General features: G+C 35.9%; 1 protein-coding gene across 2 annotated transcripts; it reads left to right on the top strand.

The window, feature by feature from the left end:
• Positions 1 to 219: 219 nt before the first annotated feature.
• Positions 220 to 23,330, top strand: ints2 (integrator complex subunit 2). Of its 2 annotated transcripts, none has more exons than XM_042732639.1 (25): positions 220 to 646; positions 1,235 to 1,531; positions 1,686 to 1,824; positions 4,296 to 4,398; positions 4,664 to 4,777; positions 7,292 to 7,422; positions 7,526 to 7,696; positions 7,766 to 7,986; positions 8,238 to 8,363; positions 8,779 to 8,850; positions 9,731 to 9,845; positions 11,344 to 11,412; positions 11,811 to 11,945; positions 14,142 to 14,318; positions 15,121 to 15,229; positions 16,055 to 16,159; positions 16,451 to 16,615; positions 17,415 to 17,616; positions 17,698 to 17,823; positions 17,926 to 18,127; positions 18,220 to 18,513; positions 19,576 to 19,683; positions 20,029 to 20,134; positions 20,602 to 20,778; positions 22,379 to 23,330. In XM_042732639.1, the coding sequence occupies exons 2-25, from the start codon at positions 1,239 to 1,241 to the stop codon at positions 22,549 to 22,551; spliced, it is 3,633 nt and encodes a 1,210-aa protein (XP_042588573.1). In that variant the 5' UTR covers positions 220 to 646; positions 1,235 to 1,238; the 3' UTR covers positions 22,552 to 23,330. The 2 variants fall into 2 exon arrangements, with proteins under 2 accessions (XP_042588573.1, XP_042588574.1); XM_042732640.1 differs by having other exon boundaries at positions 634 to 646; positions 1,238 to 1,531.
• The last annotated feature ends 211 nt before the right edge of the window (positions 23,331 to 23,541 follow it).

The following is a 23,541-nucleotide window of genomic DNA, read 5'->3' as shown; positions in this document are numbered from 1 at the left end:
TGGGAAAATGTTTCCGAAAAACTGATCTTGCTATTTGCAGCTACCATTTAATGGTCAAAAGAGTCTACGTTGTTTTCTTACGGTTGTGTCTCAAACCCAAGAGAGCAGTTTACATAGTATATTGGGAGTCAGACACAAGGTGGAATTTTATGTAAAAAAATAAATATTTTTTTTTATGTTTATTGTAAATGTTCCATATATATTGCTCTGTTATGCAATTTAACTACGAACACGCCAGTGATGGCCAAACAATGGTGTCTAGGTAGGCGGCTCACTAGGTTTTGAGACGCAGTCAGAGTTCAGCATGCACACCGAAGGCAGATGAGCGCTTGTGCTAAAACTATTCACCATTCTAACTATTAGCTTGCTGTCAGTAAACAGTCTGTGGGACGTAGATGGTTTTATGCAGAATAAGTCAATTATGTGAAGCATACAAATATTAATATTGGAATTATAGTGCTTCAAATAGTTACATCTTGATGAATGGGTCTCTTTTTATTAGATTAAGCAGCTAGCCTGTTAGCTTTCCGGTGAACTCTACTATCTTAACAGACGACGCTCAACTTCCTTTAGGCGTGAGAATCACGAAAGACCGCGGTCTCGCGGGCCTCATCGGGGCTTGGGTTTCGGCTCTGGTAAACTTCAGGTAAGTCTGTTCCACGGTCCCTAATGATACAAAATACAATTTTATTACATTCTGATAAATTAACGGGCAAGCCAATGAGTTTGATACGTTAAATATAACTTTGTATTTCATTGCTGTTCATCTGTGGGCAGTTCTTTCCACAGTGAGCATTCGAAAAGTGTTTTAAATTGTATTTTAAATATTTGCTGGAGCAACAAATGTTAAAACGTGAATATAAATACTCCTAAAATCGAAGTAAGCTCTCTATTATAATATGGGATTGTTTTATTACCATATTCATATACTATTTTAGTTACAGACTTTTACTATATACTTAAAAGAATAGCATAGTATTACCATAGGTTTAACATTGTAAGTCATGTTAATACCACAGTGCTGTTTTTGGTGTGGGTTTTAGTCACAAATGACATCAAAAAATAAATGAAAAAGATGACAGTTATTCTATATTGAATAAATAAATAAGTTCCGTAGTCATTTTACAGTAATAGCAATAGTTGTACTAACTAATATTGTGTGAAGTATGGGTATTATAAACTTATTTAATCTAAAATGTGTGCTTTCTTTGTCTTTCCCTCTTATTCTTTGCAGCAGAATGGCAGACAGTGTCAGTCTTCAGTTTGTGAGCCCATATGCATTTGAGGCCATGCAGAAGGTAGATGTGGCCAGACTAGCAGCTCTAAGTGACCCAGAGCTGCGGCTCCTGCTGCCCTGTCTGGTGAGGATGGCTCTGTGTGCCCCTGCAGATCAGAGTAACGCCTGGGCACAGGACAAGAAACTAATCCTGCGACTGCTGTCAGGGGTGGAGGCGGTGAACTCCATTGTTGCACTGCTGTCTGTGGATTTCCATGCTCTCGAGCAGGACGCTAGAAAAGAGCAGCAGCTGAGGTGAGTTCAGAAGCTAGAAATTGCTTTCATGTGGCCGTTCTATTGATTCTGTTCATTGGCATAATAAATCAGATAAGTTAGTCTTTCTCAGAAGTGCTCTGAGAAATTGAGAGAGTAAATATCTGATGATTCTTATTATATTTTCTCTGTACAGGCATAAGGCTGGTGGCTCTAATGGTGAGAGCATCCTGGTCTCTCAACTGCAGCATGGTTTGACTCTGGAGTTTGAGCACAGTGATCCTCTCAGGAGACTCAGACTAGCTCTTAGTGAGCTGCTGGCCATTATGAACAAGGTTTAGTATACTTTTATTTACTTCTGGATAATGATCTGTCCTTCACTTTAAAAGTGAAGTGTATACATTTTTTTTTTATGTTAAAATATTTTCCTCTAGACAGCTGTAAATTAGACCTGAAATGTGTAATTATTTTATTATATATTATTTCAGAACATCCAAAATCCAAAAAAAAAAAAATAAATAAGCCAAACCAAAAAATATATATATATATATATATATATATATATATATATATATATATATATGTGTGTGTGTGTGTGTGTGTGTGTGTGTGTGTGTGTGTGTGTATATGAGAAGAGTTTATGTGCAAAAAGAATATTTAAACATCATGTTTTTATTGTGTTTTATGTTTTAGTAAGCTTTATTTGTTAGTTATTTTTTACCTAATCAAAATAACCTGACTGCAGTTTGATTGAGATTAATTGGAATGCACAATGAAAAACCACAATTTTTTTTGCAAATGAATTCTTCATATAAACACAAAAAAAAAAAAAAAAAAAAAAAAAAAAAAAAAAAAAAAACACACACACACACACACACACACACACACACACAAACACACACACACACTCTTTAACTGCTTTGAATAACTTTTTTTCCCACATCAGAATAAACCCCATACACTGTAATGGTAAAGCAAAAAACAGGTTTTTAATCATCTTTTCAGATTTATTACAAATAAAAAAACTTAAATTATTCCATTGCAAAAGTATTCATACCCTTACCTGGGACAGTTGAAATTTAGCTCAGGAGCATTCGTATTGCTTGTAAATGTTACTACACTTTGAGTGAAGTTAACCTGTAGCAAATTCAATTGAATGGTTATGGTTTGGAAAGCTACACGTGTCTTAATGAAAGGTCTAACAGCTGAAAATGCATATCAGAGCAAAAATCAAGCCCTGAGGTCAAAAGAACTGCCTGTAGAGCTCAGAAACAGGTTTGTGTCAAGCCACACATTTGGGGAAAAATCTGCTTCATTGAAGAGTCACAGAAGCATGTAGTGTCTCTTACCCTTTAATGGAAGAAACTTGAAACAACTAGGACTCTTCCTAGAGCTGGCCTTCTGGCCAAACTGAGCAACTGATGGAGAAGGGCTTTCATTGGAGTGCTGACCAAGAACCTGATGGTCACTATAGTTGAGCTCCATGATCATATGTAGAGATAGGAGAAATCTACAGAAGGACAAATATCACTGCAACACTCCGCCGATCCAGTCTTTATGATGGTGTGACCAAACTCAATCCTCTACTCTGTGCAGACACATGAATACACACTTGGAATTTACAAAAAAGCACCTAAAGGACCTTCAGATTCTGAGAAACAAGATTCTCTGGTCTGATGAAGCTCAATTCTAAGCATCATGTTTGAAGGAAACCAGCTCTTTTCATCACCTTCAGAGCATCACCCCAAAAGTAAAGTGTGCTGGTAGCAGCCTCATGCTGTGGGGCTGTTTTTCAGCGGCAGGGACTGAGGGACTCGTCAGAGTAGAAGACAAGCTCAATGCACCAAAATATTGAGATAGCCTTAATGAAAACCCAGTCCAGAGCATTCAGAATCTCAGACTGGTCAGAAGGTTCACCTTCCAACAGGACAGTGACCCTAAGCACACAGCAAAAGTCAATTCTAGACAACTCTGTGAATGTCCTTGAGTGGCCCAGCCACAGCCTGAGCTCGAACCCAATCAAATTTTTCTGAAAACAACCTGAAAATGTGCATCTGCCCCCATCCAACCTGACAGAGCTTGAGAGGTGAAGAGATGAGGAGAAGAATGGCAGATAATTGCCAAATGCTTATGAGCAAAACTTGTCGGTATCATACAAAAATCTCTTGAGACTGTAAAGGTGCTTCATTTAAATGTTTAGTTAAGGGTGTGAATATTTATACAATGTACTTATTTAAAAATAATAATAAAAATAATTATGAAGTTGTGACATTTCTGTTTTTGCTTTGTCAGTATGGTGTATGGAATGTAGATTGATGTGGAAAAAAGTAATTTAAAGCAGTTTAACATAAGGCTGCAACATAACAAATGTCAAAAAATGAAGTACTTTTGCAAGGCACTATATATATGTGTATATATATACTTTTCTTGAACAAAAACCAGCATTTTTAATGAATCAATTGATACTGAAAACTGGAATAATATATATAATATAATTAAAAATATATTTAAATGAAATATTGTTAGTTTAAACCTAAATAATATTGAACAATATTATTGTGTTTTTGTTCAAATAAATGTAGCCTTTGTTGACATGAAAGACGTATTCTCAAAACATTAAAAACACCAACCCCAAATAATATAGGTATTATGATCCTTTTAGCAAACTGAAAGACAGAAAGAACTAAATTAAAAGGCCACATGCATGTTTTCCTCAGTATTCCATAAAGATGTTTAAAGAAGATGTTTGTTAACTTTAATTAATTCTATCACACATAGTGTTCAAATATTTTCCTGTGTTCAACAGGTGGCCGACTCTAATGGAGAGTTTTTCCTCAGGTCCTCGGAGTTGTTTGAGAGCCCTGTGTACCTGGAGGAAGTGGCCGATGTTCTTTGCATCCTACAAGCAGGTGAATGGTGTAAAGACTGTCAAAAACTTTACTTGACAAGTTAGTGAAAAAAAAACAGTTTAACTATTCTATGACACAATCATCGTTACATCTGTAAACATTTCCTTCAGCATGTCAGAAAAGAAAAACTTGCTAAAATGATACTTGAGCTGTGCTTGTCATTTGTCTTTGTTTTGTCCTTTATTTACTGTCTTTTAAGATAAAACTATAAATTCGTCTTAAACGTAGAAAATATATATTTTTTTGATTTATCTGCTCCCAACAGAGCTGCCTTCTTTGCTGCCCATCATTGAGGTGGCCGAGGCCCTGCTTCACGTGCGAAACGGAGAGTGGTTCCTGTGCCTCCTGGTGGCAAATGTCCCAGACAGCTTCAGTGAGGGTATGTCCATCATCTGCTGAAATATCCAACAAATATTGAATCTAAAACAGTTAAAAAATTAACTTTTAATCCATTCGCTTTCCTGTCCTTTAAAGACAGCCCTCGTCTAGTGATCCCAATGCTCCAAATAGTAATGAAACATCTAAAATTATCTTTAATTGTGCATTTTTCTGAAGCGTACGCATAAAGGCACTTCCGGTAGCGCACAATCCCGATAAATACACATATACACAGAATTACAGTATTTAAGTATTAATCTGTTATTGCTTAAGTGAATGTTTGGGGAACTTTTGGGGAAAAACATCTGATGTGTAACATTATATTAGATCCGTGCATTACAGTAGGGCTTAATATATAGGCCGTCTGTCTCATTTATGTTAATGTAACAATAAAAGAAAAGAGGGAATCACTTGCTATTCTTGATTGAACTGTTTTTGTAGTTTTAATAGTTAATTTATTTGTAATGACTACACAAAAGGGATTTTTTTTTATTTTAATTATTTGTTTGTCTTATTTGAATGCTTTTGTTTAAATGTAAAACGGAAAAGGTAATGCATTATTTTTCTTATATTTGTTCTGTTGTTATTTATAATAATAAAAGATAAAATCAACAAATAGCTATATTGTGATTATTAATATAGTAATGATTATTAAGAAAAGAAGTGGAGGAAAAGATGCAATGCTGCTAGGTGATTTTGCTTTGGAACTAATTTTTGTCATTTTTTTGACCGAGTCCAACAAATCATACATCATTTTGAAGGTCTTTTAATGTGAAAATAAATGTGAATGTGAAAATCAAAATAACTTATTTTTTAAAATTTGCTCATTGTGACTCATTTTGCCAGCACAGGCCACATTTAGAAATATTCCACATTATGAAAGTTCATTGAATTGTGAATTCACTTTTAAATAGTGGATCAGGGATTTGAATCGGAGATTTGTATATTTGTTTTCTTTTTAAGATACCAAAATATAACAGTATATTTCGGTTTTCTTTATTGACTATAAATCCACGTGAAACTCAGTTTTACTTTACATTTTATCTGCCTTATGTGTGACGATCATCCGAGAGGTGCTGAATTTTCATTTTGATGACTGACTATGTGCAGTTTGGGCATGGGTGTGTTTGTGGACCTCTTTATTTGTGTATGTGGGTTTTCCACAGAGATGCTCTAAGTGGAAATAAAAACATCTGAGTCTGTGCTATCTTTTCATCACTCCTAGGTCCTTGTTGAGTCAATAGCTTATTTGTGTGAGGCTCCATTCAGAGCCAGTTTGAAATGTTTTGTATTATTGAATGGCCAATTCTCAAGGCTCATTACCTAGACAGGATCTTTCATTGGAAGAATATTCCGCTCAAGGCTGAATCATTAAGGGAAAGAGCTTGTCTATGGAGATGCACTGTAATCAGATGCAGCATGAATTGTGACAGACTCAGCTGCGTTTTCTCTCAATCAGGCGTTTTTTCATAAGGGGCTATTGAAACTAATATCATTCCGGCACTCGCTCATAATAGATTCTCTGTAATTCTAATCATTCAGCGTGGCAAAATGTCATCTGTGGTTAAAATCACATAGTAAAATGTAAACCGATATTTTAATTCAAGGTGAGAGGAGAGCTGGATTCCAAGCCAAATAAAGAAAGATATTTGTGAAAAATATTTTTAAATAATCTCATCTGAGCCGTAACATAGTAGTTGCCATGATTCAGTCAAGTTTAGCTGTGGTGCTCACATGGACTCACAGTATCAAATCTGGTCTACATCTTGTCCCAATAAAAGGTTGCATATATAATACTTGGAAAAAGCTATGTGTTAGCATTCCTGTTCATCTTAGTAAACTGAGACTGAACCATGTTAACCAGCCCATTATTTTCTTCTTGATCGAATGTGTCTTTCAATAAAAAGTGTCAAAAGGCCCAAAAGAAAAAGAAAGTGAAAGAAGCGTCTTATTCTCACCCAGGATGCATTTACTTGTTAAAAAAAAAAAAAAAAAAAACACAGCAAAAACAGTAATATTAAAAAAAAATAGTATTACAATTAATAATAAGAAGAACTTTGTTAGTTCATTCCTATGAAATGAAGCTGAATTTATGGAGTCATTACTACAGTTTTCATTGTCACATGATCTTTTAGAAATCCTTCTAATGTGTTGATTTGGAACAATCTTTATTATCAGTGTTTAAAACATAACATTTTTGGTACATGGTACATTTTTTACGTGTTCTTTGATGAATAGAAAATTAAAAAGAATAGAATAGAAAATATGAAAAAGAAGTCTTTCCTAGTAATTTTTTTATTGTATTTACTGTCACTTTTGATTAATTTAATGCATCCTTCCTGAATAAAGATTTGAATTAAATCATTGCTTATCTTACTGACCCCAGACCTTTGCAGTGTACTTAATGTATGTAATAAAAATACAATAATATAAGTATCTTTTATGTGGTTTTTAGGCTGCTTAAAGTTAAAAGCAGCACATTTCATCAAAATTGCTTCTGTGTCCTCATGTCTAGTGTGCAGGGGTTTGATAAAGAACGGAGAACGGCAGGATGAGGAGAGCGTGGGTGGGCGACGCAGGACAGAAGCTCTCCGGCAGCTGTGTCAGATGAACCCTTCTCAGGCTCTGAACATCAGGGCCATGGTGGTGAGTCTTGAGCATTATACCACCTGTCATGCTTGGTAATGCACCGCAGCTAAATTGATCTGAACCATGTGTCATTAAAATCAAGCCCTTGGTCCTTCCACAGGTGGAAGAGTGTCATCTTCCAGGTCTGGGTGTTGCTTTAACTCTAGACTACAAGCCAGACACGGCAGATGAGGCGGTCAGTCCTCTTGTGTCTTATGTCAGCGGGCTACTTCTGGGCACTAATGGAAAAGTGCGTACCTGGTTCAGTATGTTCATTCGCAACGGTCAGCAGGTAAGGAGGAGCAACAGAAGCACAGTTCATGTATGAAAACATAAAATTCATGTATGTGTCTCACTTCAGAGGAAAAGAGAGAGCAGCTCAGTGCTGTGGCAGATGCGGAGGCAGCTGCTGTTGGAGCTGGTGGCCATCTTACCCCGTTCTCGCAGTACCCATGTTCCCAACGACAGTGACATGGACTCAGAGAGCAGCTCGGGATACTCTGGCCTGCGGGAGGAGCATGTGGTGAAGGCCAGTGCGCTGCTGCGGCTCTATTGCGCACTTATGGGGATTGCTGGTCTTAGGTATGCTACAACTGACACATATCAGTTCTTTAAAGTATAAATGGGTGGTGTAGTAACTCTTAACCATGAGTAATTAAGATGCTTAAGGTGCTTTTTTTCCCATGTAAGAAGTTCTGGCTTCATTCCATTGCAAGGTTATGGAAATTAATTCCTACATTTTATTACATTCAGTTCCTAAGGACACTGAATGCTAGCTCTTCCAAATGTTTAGAAGTTTTAATGGTGGTTACAAATGTGTTTTCTTTCCACAGGCCCACAGATGAAGAGGCGGAGCAACTGTTGCAGTTGATGACCAGTCGTCCACCAGCCACACCTGCAGGAGTGCGCTTTGTCTCCCTGTCCTTCTGCAAACTGCTGGCGTTCCCTACCCTCGTCAGGTACACACTTTGACACTAATACTCCACCTAAATAATGATTTAAAGATTAAAATAGTCATGTCATACTCCAATTAAAATGTTCTCATTGAGGTACAGTCGTAATGTGCCAAAAACCATTATGATTTAGTTTCACACCATTTTCCACCTCTGACATCAGAAATACAAGGATTTCAGTACAAACCGTTTTAGCTGCTGATCTTTTTGGACTTCTGAAACTGTTACTGTTACACTACAGTTCAAAAGATTGTAGTCAGTACAATTTTTTAATGGCCAGTTAGTGATACTTTTGTCAATAAGGAAGCTTATGTTTAATGGGAAGTTCAATTCAGTTCAATTCATCTTCAATAGTTTTATTTACTCAAAGTCCTAAAACCCAGATGCGTCATCATGCTGTTGTTGTTTCTTCTCTCTGCAGTACTCCAGAACAGGAGCAACTGATGGTAATGTGGCTCAGCTGGATGATAAAAGAGGAGGAGTATTTTGAGAGGTACAGAAGCCCTTCAAACCCATAACAACCAATAAATGCATTTTACAACATACTAAAAATGCCAGTTATTTTATGATCGGCAAGAAGGAAATCTTCTGGAGAAGTTTACAGGAAACAGAATCATTCTGCTTATGAACCAAAAGTCTGTTTATCTTTCAATCCAATTAGTTTTATTTCATAGATAACTATTTAAGAAGTATTTGGAATTACATTTTGAATTATTTTCACATTCTTTGTGCCTGCAATTATTATTCCTCTGAGGTCTGCCCAATCTGGAGCATTCAGACCCACTTCTGTTCTAGATATAGGCGGTTTGAAAACATAGGCTGGTGAGGCAATATGAATTTTAGCCATCAGTACAGGTTTTTTTTTTTTTTTTTTTACTTAAAGGCCACTTTTTTTAGTAGACGAAAAGATAAAGTGTGTTGTGCATGTGTAAATGTGGTCAGTATATTAGATAATTTTATGCATATAAAAGGGAGAGGGTGAGAGCATGAATGATAAAATGAAAACAGATGGGGTTAAGCTGAGGTTAGGCAGTGACAGGCTTTTTCAATTTAATAACTAATAAGCAGCTGATAGGTTATAAGTCATCTCCTGTAGCTTGTGCTCCTCGTGACCCACTGTGATTGGAGTGCTTATCCACACTATAAATTTAGAGATAAATGTCCATCGATGCACAGCCGAGCGTGTTTGTGGTTAGTGTTATCTCATTTGTGAAGCCCACTGTAACCCTGGGGGTTGATATTTATCTGTTTGTTCTATATAAAAGAGTGTTTAAATATGGACTCTTTTTAATGCATTTTCCCCTTCTTCTCTGTCTTCCCTTTATTTTGCTTTTCCGTCCCCCTCTTCTCCTCCCTTCTCTTATTCTTTCCAGTGCCGCCGGTGTCTCTGCCTCTTTTGGAGAGATGCTATTACTGGTTGCAATGTATTTCCATAGCAACCAGCTCAGTGCCATCATCGAGCTGGTTTGCTCCACCCTTGGGATGAAGGTGAGTTTAAGCAATCAGTTGGTCAGCCAATGAATAAAACTAACAGTAAAGTCACTTCAGCACTAATCTGGGGGGATTAGTTTTCTAAATGATATTTGAGTTATAATTATTAACATCGTATGCCTGTCATTTCATGTAATAAAGATGGGAGTGTCTCTTGAATGTATTTGGATGTCATGGAAGTTTGTGCTGTGTATGCATGTGTCACGAAACCTATTGAAATAAACTGGACTTCTATGTGAATAGTTATATTAGTATAGTTTGTTCAGTTTTTGCAAAAAGTCTCTTATGCTCACCAAAATGGAATTTATTTGATCAAAAAATACAGTAAAACAGTAATATTATGAGATGTTGGAGTACATCTGTGAAATGTTCCTTGGAAATGGTGATACAGTGATTCGGGATTCTTTGATTAATAGAAAGTTGAAAAGAACAGCATTTGTTTGAAATATAAATCTTTTGTTTTGTAAATGTTTTTACTGTCCCTTTAAAACAACTTAATGTGTCCTTTCTGGATTTCTGCATGTTTATTAAAAAAAACCTCATACTGTCCCCAAACTTTTGAACAATTGTGTATATGATTAGGGAATTCTATAATGAATGTGCACTAGGTAGTACGTTTAGTGAGAATTGTCCTTTTAGTTAGAGTAATGAGTGTATAAATAAATGAGTGTTAAAAATACATTCCACAGTCGCAGATGTTTCTGTCCCGGTGGGTTTAATTTCACAGAGGACCCCAAAGATAGCCGATGAAAAAGTAGCTAATATGCTCTGTAATTTTTTTTTACCAAAGTTGTGTGAGGACACACAGACTGGAATTTCACAGAGTACATCTGTGAAACACATATTTCAAACAAACCCACCTGAATAGAATTTTAGCTGTTTTAGACAGCCGCTGTGGACATTCTGAACATTTGATGTTTAGCTTATAATGAGCAAACATGCTTTATTATTAAGAAAATTCGTTTTTTATTAGACAGAATCAATTAATTCTAGTGCCTACAGCAGTAGGTCAGTCTACCTATCAGTGGTTCACTCTAGAGTTTTTTTATTTTTATTTTTTTCTCTCTATAAAAACAAGTCAAATTTAGAACCAAACAAAGGGGTACTTAGTCCTGTTTACTTTGGGGCTTAAATGCCAACATTGGTTAAATTCCAGAATTAGTCCTCTAGGTGTAAACATCCATTATACTTGGCTTGCACTGTAAAAGTCAGAGAAGAGAGGGTGTTAATTGGTGTATTTATTGATTGTTAGTGTCTAGGAACATGCACATCCCAGAGAAGGCTAAAGTACGTCTGTGTAATATGTTTTTGCCCTTAGCTGAGTCGTACGTTATTGATGTGGTACAGATAGATGAGTCATGGAGGGTTTGTTTAGTCAGAATGAGTCACTTTCGGCATAAAAAAAAAAAAAACATAATTTGTTTTTGAAGTTTCTAAACCTTGCACAGAGTTTAATCTGGTTGAGGACTGACTTAAACTCCTTATCCTTTCACAGATCGCCATCAAACCCAGCTCACTGAGCAAAATGAAGACCATTTTCACTCAGGAAATCTTTACAGAACAGGTGCCTCTTTCTTTCCACTGGATTGATGGTGTTTTAATGCAAAACAGTCGTTAGCCTCTCCTAATAAGAGCAATGTTTTTGTAAATATAATTGTGTGCTTCTGAGTATGTGCAATTTATTTGACATTGCAAGAACTGTGTAGGCACCATATCAAACATCTTAATTACTAACAGCCTGTCATATTATTACATGCACTATTATAGATATCCTGTCCTAGCAGATAACTTTGAGAACTGCATGCTTGCCATCTGTTGAACATGGCAGTCTAACGAATTGAAACAAAGCACTTTTTGTCATTATGGATAAGACATCTGTTGAATATCTTAAATGTAAATGTAGCTGCACAATTATGGCATCAAGATGGATATAGTGATAAGTGGATTTTTGTGTTGTCACAGGTGGTCACAGCACATGCTGTGCGAGTGGCCGTTACTAATAACCTCAGTGCCAACATCACAGGATTCCTTCCCATCCACTGCATATACCAGCTCCTGAGGAGCAGAGCCTTCACCAAACACAAAGTGTCCATAAAGGTAATTCTGAGAATACTCTTCTGGCTGTGTTGGTCCTGTTCTGTTGGAATTCTGTTGTGTTGTGTTGTGTTCTGTTTTTTTTTTTTGGGGGGGGGTATCATATCAGCACTTTGGCGCTGTGTTCCATACTATTTTCTTGTATTCTCCGTTACTTTAGTATTCTATTCTATTCTGTTCTATTCTTTTTGTTTCTTTGGTATTCTTTAAAAGCAAACTTCCAGGGGGGTGGGGGTTGGGTGGGGTTTTGGCACTGAATGACTTAATAGCATTTAAATTAACACATTATAATTGTTAATAATATATTTAAAAAAAAAAAAAAATTCTAAAAACTAGTGATTTCTTTTTCCCCTTCAATTACCAGTTTTTATTAAAGAACATACAGTTCTTGATTCTTCAGCAGAATAAATCATGATAAGTATGTCTACTCTCGTTTTACTATAATACCAATAATAATAATAATAATAAAAAAAACAGTTGAGAAACACTGTTTTATATATATATATATATATATATATATATATATATATATATATATATATATATATATATATAATATATATATATATGTATATGTGTGTGTGTGTGGTCTTTCTCATATATTCATTCTGTGGTATATTATTTGTTTTCTGTTCAGTTCTATTGTTTTTTTCTTCTGATCTTTTGTTTTGTTCTGTTCCCATCTACTTTATTTTTTTGTTTTTCTATTGTGTTCTGTTTTTTGCTACATCTTAGTTACATCCTAGTTACATATGCTAGCTTGTTCTATCTTGTTATATTTTATTTTGTTTTCTATTATTTTCTGTCTATATATTCTGTCCTGTTTTCTATTCTGTTGACCACCCTCTACGGACACCTTGGCAATTGAATTGCCGTTGGCTAGTAAATTTTGTATTTTATTTGCCAGACTGATATACTATATATGTATGTATGTGTGTGTGTGTGTGTGTATATACTTTAGTAATTAGAATTAAAACTTGGTAACTATGTATTAATAAATATTAATAATTTTAACTGAACTTAGGACTGGTGGTGGTGCTTTTTTGGTCATTCAGTGTTTCTATAAGAAAATGGGGAAAAAACTAAAATGATACTGATAAGATAATAATAATACTATGAATTCTACTAAAAAAAATAAAATAAAACGCACTAAGGATTAATGAGCTGCAGGATTCATGAATATTAATCCGGTTGTGTGCGTTTGCTTGAACTGATTTGCTGAAATAAAAACAGGGACAATAATAGCCGAGTGCCAGCTATTGTCAGAGAATATTGTTTACATTTAGTGTGTCAATTCTGCATGTTATGTAAGACTCTCTCGCTCTGTCTTTCTCTGCATGTGTGTGAGACAAAGTGACGGCGAGGCGTGCGCCTTCATACTAGAGTTTACTGTACACCAAATACTGTACATCCATTCAGATGAACTGAGAAATATCACAGATCGCTTGACAGGAAATGAAACTCTGAAGCACTCTGTCAGTGTTCAGCGAGTGAAAATATATCTGTGCTACACTTACACCAAAGATTATAGAAATACTTTGCTTATACTGAGCTTCCAATTCACACACTGGCGAGTAAAATCTGAGAATATTAGACATAATTTAATCGCCAAGATGCATTCTCATTTACTTGGTTTCCGATTTCCTGTTTTATTCTATTCTGTTCTATTATTTTTGATTGTTTTCTTTATTCTGTTCTTTTGTTTGTGTTCCGTTTGTTAAATTCTATTGTATTGTAATTCTGTTGTTGTTTTGCAGTCTATTTAGTTGTTTTCTTTTCTATCCTGTTTTGTTTTTCTGTTCTGTTCAAATCTGTTCCGTTCTAACTACACTACATTACTCTGTTGAGACTGTTCAGTGCTAGTATCGACTTGAATCCATTGGTTTCTATTATCTGTTTGACTGGCTGGCTCCTCTCCTGACTCATGGAAAGACACTCCATTGATTTAATTAAGGATGTGGTTTTTGAATGTGGTAGCGCATTGCCCGGCTAATCAGAATGTTTCCTCACAATTACATCGTCAGCCTTAAAGGCTGGAATCTGCCTCCTCTAGAGTCAGTAAGCCATGTTATAGCTATTGATCTGCTCAGCTGGAAAGATGATTTAATCACCCGAGTGCCAGAGGTAGATGATTGGATAATTCACTTATTCTGAATGATCTCTGAGTGTCTTTCTTTCTTTCTTTTGTTTTTTTCTTAGGACTGGATCTTCAGACAGCTGTGCGAGACAACTACTCCACTCCACACTCAACTGCTTCCATTAATTGATGTTTACATTAACTCCATCCTGACCCCTGCATCCAAGACCAACCCTGAGGCCACCAACCAGCCAATCACAGAGCAGGAGATCCTTAATGTTTTCCAGGGCTTGGCAGGGGTGGGTGGAGCTTAAGCATCTTTTCGATAACGTTGACTGCAGAATCTCAAAAAAGAAAAAAACTAACTGTGATAAATGACTGCCCTGCAGTAGCATAAATCAGTTGCATAGATATTATTGAAGGTTATTTTTAGACCAACGGCATCTGGATATTGCAATATGTACAAGCCAGAGATTCAAATTTTGGAAGACCGATAGAAGCATAAATCATATAGGTCAAAAGGCACTTTAATAATATAATATAAAATATAATATAATAATAGCTGAGGTTTAATAGTATTAAAGACCTGTTATCATGTGTGGTCTGTGGTAAAGTATACATCACTGATACTGACAATTGTCTTTAATGTAGAAATTAATATTATAATTTGAACTGCATTGACATTATTGGATGAGAACAAGATTTGAACTAAATTGGATCAACTCTGAACTGACTTGAGCTGAATAATGACACCATTGTCTTATGTGTAGCTGAATTGAAGTTTGCAACATTGACAGTTATTAAACTGCATTGATACAATGTTCTAAATTGAGCTGAATTATGGTATTATCTTCTGTCAAGCTGCTATACAACTCAAATTGAATTTGTTTCATAAATGAGGAATTTTACAACATTTTCATATTTAATAATGTGAAGCTTCTGTGAAACAATCTGTATAATATAAAGCGCTATAGAAATAAAAGTGTATATCTCTAGTTCTGTCCGATACAGATCAAACCATTTATTCCTGTACTTTCTGCTCCTTTTAACCTCTGTTTGACCTCTCTCCATCTCCCCCTCTAATTTTTCTGTCTCTCTCAGGGAGATGGAGGGAAAGTCCGTTCTCACTACACCATCACCACCCAGTTGCTCATTCTCTATTACATCCTGTCGTATGAGGAAGCTCTGCTCGCGAATACAAAGACGTTGGGTAGGTATATTACACACTTAACTGACATAATTTAGGTGGAATTTACTTACTTTATATTTTTTATTGAACTTTTATTTCATATGCATTTTTTTTACTTTATTTATTATACATTTTATATAATTTTAAGTAAGCTATTTATATTGTATTTAATAATTACATTTAATTTTATGGACAAGGATGGAGGGACACTTCATTTTAAATGTGAATAGTATATTTCCCATTTTGCATTTCCTTAAATTAGAATTCACTTGTTTCCGATTGATCCATTCATTTCAAATTACAGTTTAATCAGTTGAAGAATGTTTTGTTGTGTTTTCTGATTTTATCTTCTCTTACAGTCTTTTTCTTTGTTCAATTTTAAACGATTCAACTATTAAATGATAGTCTCTGAACAATAGGACTTAATCATTTTATCTCCGGTTAATCTGGTGTATGTTCGCTTATGTAAGTTCCTGTCTTGCCACCCAGAGTGCTGTTATAATATTAGGATGAGTGCGATACAGCTTAGCTTCTTGCTCTCTCCTCTGCATATTAAATTGCTTCAAACTCACACCAATCACTGCAGTTTGACTTTGCTTTGGAAGCCTCTCATCGGTTATTAGAGCGGTTACTCTTCAGTGTTTATGCACACAGCTCTTCCCAGAGTGCTGTGCTTATTTAATCTCTCTCTCTCCCTCTCTTCTCCTCTATCATTCTGGAGTAATGATGCCCTTTGGCTGTGCTAATGAACTGGAATACAATGAAAAATCACCTGTACATGAGCAGCACCACAGAGGCCTATTTTTAACAAACAGCCTGATAACCATGCGTTCTCTCTCATCCCAGCGCTTATGCAGAAGAAACCAAAATCCTACTCTCCTGCCCTCATGGACCAGATTCCCATTAAACACCTCATTCGCCAGGCCCAAGGACTGCAGCAGGAGCTGGGAGGTAAAGGACACCCGTTAACCTCCATTGCACTTACATTCAGCAGAGTAGATTTCAAATATGTGACAATACAGCCATATTTAGTTACATGACATTGACACTGATACTTGATATCTTTCTAAAAAGATGTTTCATTCATTTTATGTGCATTGGTTTACAGGCTATATACATGCAAACAGTGAAAATGCTATTATACTATAAATATATATATATAAAAAGTTCAATTTAGCTTTGTACTTATTGTTTATTATTTTATTTATAAACTAATTTGTACTTTATTTTTATTTGATTTAGGCTTACATTCTGCTCTTCTGCGTCTACTGGCCACAAACTATCCTCACCTGTGCATGGTGGAGGACTGGATCAGTGAAGAAGAAGTGACTGGTACTCTTCCTTTACTGAGGAAGATGTTGCTGACATCCTCATCCTGCAAATACTCCCAGACACAGCTACGAGAGGGTACAAGAAACTCACACTATTAGCCACTTAGTTAAGAGCAAAATGTGGAAATCACATTTCTCATGTGACCGAGATTGCATTAAAGATTTTCTGCCAATTACTACATTTTCGAAATTTGACTCGTAATTTAAAAATCATTTTGATGGATCCATTTTTACACAGTAAAAAATATTAATATGGATTTAAAGTGAAGAAAAGGGGATATGTCAAAAGTCAGTTTTGGTTATATCAACACAAGGTCAAAATAAGGAAATGGAAAGGCATATGTCTATACAATTTATTTATTTTGTAAAATGTATAGCCAACATGGGTAAAACTGGAGAAGTTGTCACTCAGGTGGATTCTGCAAAAGCAATTAGCACATCTCTGCTGTACAATGTATTTCTCAAGCAGTTTTCACACTACAGGAAACCAGACCACTGAACTCTACATTTGAGACTCATAAGGCCCTTTGGCACTGGCCGAGATCACAAGTGTTTATTATGGTCTATGATATGAATAGTTTGTTGTTGTAGTCTGACCTTTCATGTGCATGACTCAGTTTTGCACCTGCGGAGTAATGAGCCTGAAGGTGTTTCTGTATTCATGCAATGCTGCTCTGACAGGCCCGTTTCTCCACAGGACTCTTGTATTCACAGACGGTATCAGGCTTATGCTATATTTAATGATATGGAAATAAAACAAACAAATATATTGAAATCTAAAGCCTCCAAATATTTTATATTGTCTTTGAATTAAATGGTCATTATTTATGTGTATTTTTTTTTTTAAATTAATCATTTACATTTTTTTTTCTTAGCTTTCCAGAATGTTCTCTCTGGTGGGCCTAGGCTGCTGCGTATCCTGGAGCACCTGACGCTGCTCTCTGCGGGAGATCTGATCCCATATGCAGAGGCTTTGACTGGCAGCATGGGGCTCCTCTTAGAGGACGGTGTCTCTCACAGGATCCTGCAGACTGTTAACAAACTCTGGATGGTACTTAATACAGTCATGCCACGCAAGTGAGACTTCCTCTGTGTTTAGTAAAAATGGGAGGAAATCTTGCACTTCAGCACTCGTTCTAAGTCTCTTTCCTCTGTCAGGCTGTGGGTGATGACGGTAAACGCTCTGCAGCCTTTAGTAAAGCTCCTGCGGCAGCAGAAATACACTCAGAATGATCTGATGGTGGATCCTCTCATCGTCCTGCGCTGCGACTCCAGAGTCTTCAGGTATTACCTGCTTAGAAATGCCTGATAAGAAATACCCTATAAAGAAATTCTATAATTCATGCTAATCTTAGTCTTAAAGGAATGTGTGTTTGTTCTCATGAAGTGTCCTCCACTAATGGACATCACTCTTCATATGCTGAATGGGTACCTGTTGGCATCTAAGGCCTATTTGAACGCCCACCTGAAAGAGACGGCTGAATTTGAGCGACAAGCTCAGACTGTATCAAACCTTGGGCTGAGTGGCCAACCTGATACACCTGAGGTCACAAGAGAGGAGCTGAAGAACGCTCTGCTTGCTGCTCAGGTAGACACATGCACAAACACATCTCTAATATTGATCTCTGAATTGCCAGTTTGTGCATTTGGCATATTTGTGTTGTTTTTGTCCAACTTCAGGACAGTGCAGCAGTGCAGATCTTGCTGGAGGTGTGTTTGCCGTCCCCTCAGGAGGAGCTGCAGCTGGAAGGAGGTGGAGGGCCCGACAGCCTGTTGAGGAGTGTTCAGTCTGCTCCAGGTATTCCCATGAGGAAGCAGGTGGGCGACGCGGGGGCTGGGCGGGGGGCCCAGAGAGAGCGCGAGGCAGAGGGCGGGCTGCTCAGTGACCTGAGGGAGGTGCAGTGTCTCATCTGCTGCCTGCTGCACCAAATGTTCATCGCAGACCCCAACATTGCCAAACTAGTACACTTTCAGGTAATTAAGTCTCTCTGTTACAGTACTGCCATCACCATTATGATACATACTTAATACATACATGCATAACGAGCATAAGACACAAAATGCTTTTTTTTTCTCTATATGGATTTAACATTTTTATGTCATGTATTTCAGAGTGAAACATGATGTTCAATGGGGAAAAAATCATTTTATCCATTGGGAATTGATTAGATTGATTAGTGACAAGTGGTCTCTGTATGACAGGTGGTTGGAGGGGAGGGGTTAAAATCAAGTTACAGTACTGTTTAAAAGAGTCAGTAATATTTTTTTAAAGAAATAAATGCTTTTATTAGCAAGGATTCATTTCATTCAAAAGTGGTAGTAAAGACATTAATAACAATATAACAGATTTTGGTTTGAAATAAATGCTGTTTTTTTAAATCCTTAAAACCTGTATCGCAGTTTCCACAAAAATATTAAGTAGCACTGTTTCTTGAGCAGCAAATCAGCATATTTAGAATGATTTCTAAAGGATCATGTGACACTGAAGACCGGAGAAATGACTGCTGAAAATTCAAATTGTAGGAATCAATAAAATTTATATATATATATATGTATATATATATATATATATATATATATATATATATATATATATATATATATATATATTTATATTAAAAATAGAAAACAGTCCTTTTATATTGTAATATTTCACACTCTACATTTTTTATTGTACATTTAAAAAAATGCAGCCTTGGTGAGCATGAGAGAATTATATCAAAAAAATTAAAAAATCTTTCCTACCTCAAACTTTTAGAACAATAGTGTAAAACAATGTGACACTATGCGCACCAGTAAATGATTTGCAAATTTAGCAGGAACATGTATTAAAAAATCGGGTCATTTTCATCTTGCCTTGAACAGTTTTAAACTCAAATTAACTATGAAGTATGTTTTAAAGAATAAAACAGCCTTTAGGTTTTTGTGAATCAGTTTCAGATAAAGGAAAACAAAATCAAAGTAATCTCTAATTGGGTTCTAAAGCTGTAATTGAGTTCTGAAGGTTTTCTAAATGTTCTTTAAATGTTTCTTCAGGGTTATCCGCAGGCTTTGCTCCCTCTGACGGTGGCAGGTATTCCTTCCATGCACATCTGTCTAGACTTTATCCCAGAACTCCTCGCTCAGCCACAGCTGGAGAAACAGGTAAAAACTATCAGTTGGTCCATCCATGTTTTCAGCCAGGACTACTAAATACATCAGTTCCCACTCCCAAGTTCCAGAATTAATTTGAATTCAGGTGTGAGTCCCTTAATTCATTATCCCATGAATATACACATACTAAAATTTCTCTTTTTTAGAATTTATTATTTAGTATGCAAGATTCTTTATAGCTGTACTTTATAGTATGTACTACAACTTAATTTAGAGCTGTATAAGTTGAAGTATTAAGAGAACATATTTTGCTACTCAAATCACAGACACATGGTGAGCCCTCAGGGTTGACCTCTGGGCTTGATGCTAATGGCAGTTTTGTTTTGTCTGGCACAGATCTTCGCCATACAGCTGTTGTCCCATCTGTGCACCCAGTACGCCCTGCCCAAATCCCTCAGTGTGGCACGTCTTGCCATTAGTGTGATGGGCACCCTCCTCACAGGTAGAAATAACTTTCATCTGTTGCTTTATCTTTTTATCCTTCTTCCATTTTCTCTTTACCTTGGTCTCTGTTCTTATTCATTTATTAGGGCTGGCATTTTATTAAAGAGTGTCTAAAAATAACACTGATAATTGGAGATATCAGACCATTACCTTGACTTCTTTTGTAGCAAAAACCAACCTGTGCAAACTTGTCCCATTATCTTAGTACACACTGCCCTCTGCTGGCCACTCATTACTGCCTGTGACAAACCTTCATCTGCAGTGTTTATAAATTATGCATCAGCCATCCATTTATTGTTTTATTGAATGGAGTACCAGAAGAATCTTGAGCACTGTTAAATCCTGCAGTTCCTGTGCAGTTTTAGTTTTATGTTATCTAGTGCATCTGTTCTCAAAACAACCAAAACTGCACGTGATTCTGATATATAGATTTACTTAAGTAAATATTTTCGGTATCTTTCACAGTGCAGACCCGTGTCAAGCGCTTTGCATTTTTCATGCCGACGCTGCCATGCCTGGTTTCATTCTGCAAGGCTTTCCCCCCACTCTTTGATGATGTCATGTCCCTGCTGGTTCAGGTGGGACAGGTGTCTGCTGCTGATGTCACTACCAAGGCCAGAGATATTGACCCTCTAATAGCCAGTGAGTGTATTCTTCAGTCTTATTTGACTGAACTGGTTTTAATTTGTATTGGTTAATTGCTATTGTATGGGGCAGGGACAGGGCAAGATTTTAAATGATTTTACTTAGTTCAAAGTCAGATTTAATAGAGTGAAAAAGTGCATGCTGACTTTTTCAGGTGCCTTTTGTTCTTGAAGTATTTTTTCCATTCATTTTTTCCATAGGTTGTTAAAAAAACGGTAACACTTTACAATAAGGTTAATTAGGTAACATGAACTAAGAATGATCAACACTTCTACAGCATTTATTAATCTTAGTTCATGTTAATTTCAGCATTTACTAATGCAATATTTAATGCACTGTGTACTAATGCACATTACTTAATGCACTATGAACTAACGTGAACAAACAATGAACGACTGTATTTTTATTAACTAACATTAACAAAGTTTAATAAAGAGTGTAATAAATGTAGTGTTCATTGTTCGTTCATGTTAATTAATGCATTAACTAATGTTAAATAATGGCACCTTATTGTAAAGTGTTACCAAAAAGTCTTAAGAGCTAAAGAGTTAAAAGCCAAGAACCAAAACCAACTAAGCAGCGAGGTGAATCACAACATTACAAATTTTGATTTGGAGCATAAAAGTATTTACATATCTGACCAAAAAGAAAGGTACATGACTGTGTATTTATGGCTGTAATGAGGACTACAATGTAAATATATTTTACAGTGTGCATTTACTTGTGTTTTTTCTTTTGTATCGTCTTTTTTGTCATTGAAATACTCAAGTTTTTAGTAGTTTTATATTTGCATATGGCTGCACAGTTGCAGTATGGTCTTGTGTGATTATTAAACAACCCCAAAAAGCCATGATTCACATTAGCATAGTTTGAACATTTCTGACAACTACTAGTTATTATACAAATCTAATAATATGGTATTGTGGCTCAAAAATGAAAATTTTGACATTTGAAATAAATAATTTATACATTATTGTTAACTGCATATTAAAGCTCAAAGGCCTTTCTTTAGTTTTCTTATTATATTGATGTTTAATTCAGAATATAATATTAATATTTATTATACTAATATTGCATTTAAATATTCATTGTATTAAAACTATAATTATAATATCTCATTATTATATTACCATCAGATTTAACTTAATAGACTTCTAAAAAGACTTGTGTTAGTGACAAGTGACCTGTGACCCCATCACAGTTGAAGTAAATGAATATCCATTTGCAAATTCAGGTAGCCCAGATAACTAGGTTCGTTTTCACTCACTTCACTTTTGGGTCTATTAAAAGTGATTTGAGATTGACTTTCAAGTCTGATGACCCTTAAAGACTAATTGTTTTTACAAACTTTAGCAGACAAAAAAATGGCATTCTTGGCAAGTTAAGAGTTTTAGCACAGTCTGTTGAGCATGTCAGCTTCTGTTTCAAAGTGTTTAATGCCTTCTTTGTTCCTTTATCTTTTATCTAAGCATCAGTAATATGAAGTTATCTTTTCACAGTTAATTTCACAGTATTTATCAAGATATGATCACAGTACGGTGTGGCCAAGTCATGTAGCCCTAGATTTAGATCTAATCCACCTTGCTCTTGTGTTTAGGGCTCCAGTATGTGAGACAGAAGCCACAGGAAATACTGCTATCAGAATCCAAATACTCTCTACGCAAGAGGTCTGCAGAGGAGCTGGGTGGAGCCGATCCTGATGTACAGCTGTGCTATCAGATAGAGGCCACCTTCATGGACATCATCAGCTCCAGCACACAGGCACTGTGAATACACAAACAGACAAATAGAAATGTTAATGGGACTGTGCATAGATTAGAATGAGTTTTTGTACCATGTAAAGGTTAAGCCTCATGTTACAGAAATCTGCTTATGAACATGCAAAGCAGTATAATGATAGATGACTTACAGCTGTTGGACTAGTGCTGGGACCATTTCAGTTTAAAGACAGTCCACTCAAAACACTGAACATGAATTTTCTCCTCCATTTTGGCATACCACAAGTTATGAAAACATCTGGAATGAAGGTAATTAAAAAAAGAAATTCTAATTTGATATAGTTTTACTTATATGGTATAAATGAGTAGTCAAATCATAGGGTACCATTTTTCCAAACAAAGGATGAGATCTGCTGAAAGATAAAAATATAGATTGCAATTCCATATTCAGTTGCCAGCCAAAACCACCATCTATATTTGACTCAAAACTACGTTTGACTTTCCAGGAATCGTCTTTTAAGTCTTAAGTGAATTGGACTTTCATTCTCTGTCCTGTCCTGAAGGATTGGAATAATTCTGGTCAAAAGCAGCTTGCTGTAGATGTAGTAGAAGGCATTTTCTAAATAGTGTGTTAGTTAAGTGTGTATTTGAGTGTGCGACAAAATGTGTGTCCAGGGCACTTAGCAGTGGTATTATTGGTCTGTTTTCTAGACCACCATTTAAAAGAGTATTTTCTTGGCTCAAATTCATCCGTGATGTCTGAATTTTGTTTGTTACCTTGGTTTTGTATAAATGTCAATCTTATGCTGTATTAAAACATATTTTTGGAAACTCTTTGTTTACTCAATTTCAATTATAGCTTACTTATAGTTGTATGTTGAGTTGAGAAACATTAAAAATATATTAAAAATTACACTTCAGTTTTATTTAGCACAAGTTGAGGAGGAAATATGTGAAAAAAACAGTATTAAACACATAATTTAGATCCATGTGGGGGCGCTCTTGTCACATGTAGAAACACAGGATCCGCAGCCTGGAGTAC

This window comes from Cyprinus carpio, chromosome B10 (assembly GCF_018340385.1).
Source record: "Cyprinus carpio isolate SPL01 chromosome B10, ASM1834038v1, whole genome shotgun sequence".
Classification (NCBI taxonomy): domain Eukaryota; kingdom Metazoa; phylum Chordata; class Actinopteri; order Cypriniformes; family Cyprinidae; genus Cyprinus; species Cyprinus carpio.
The sequence above is the reverse complement of the archived record's forward strand: the minus strand, read 5'-3'. Positions and strand labels throughout refer to the sequence as shown.

Bases quoted from the DNA above. Each gene is read 5' to 3' on its own strand.
- ints2 (XM_042732639.1), top strand. From the start codon at position 1,239: ATGGCAGACAGTGTCAGTCTTCAGTTTGTGAGCCCATATGCATTTGAG. The intron at 18,128-18,219 runs GTAGACACATGC...GTCCAACTTCAG, and splicing joins ACGCTCTGCTTGCTGCTCAG to GACAGTGCAGCAGTGCAGAT. The intron at 19,684-20,028 runs GTAAAAACTATC...TGTCTGGCACAG, and splicing joins AGCCACAGCTGGAGAAACAG to ATCTTCGCCATACAGCTGTT.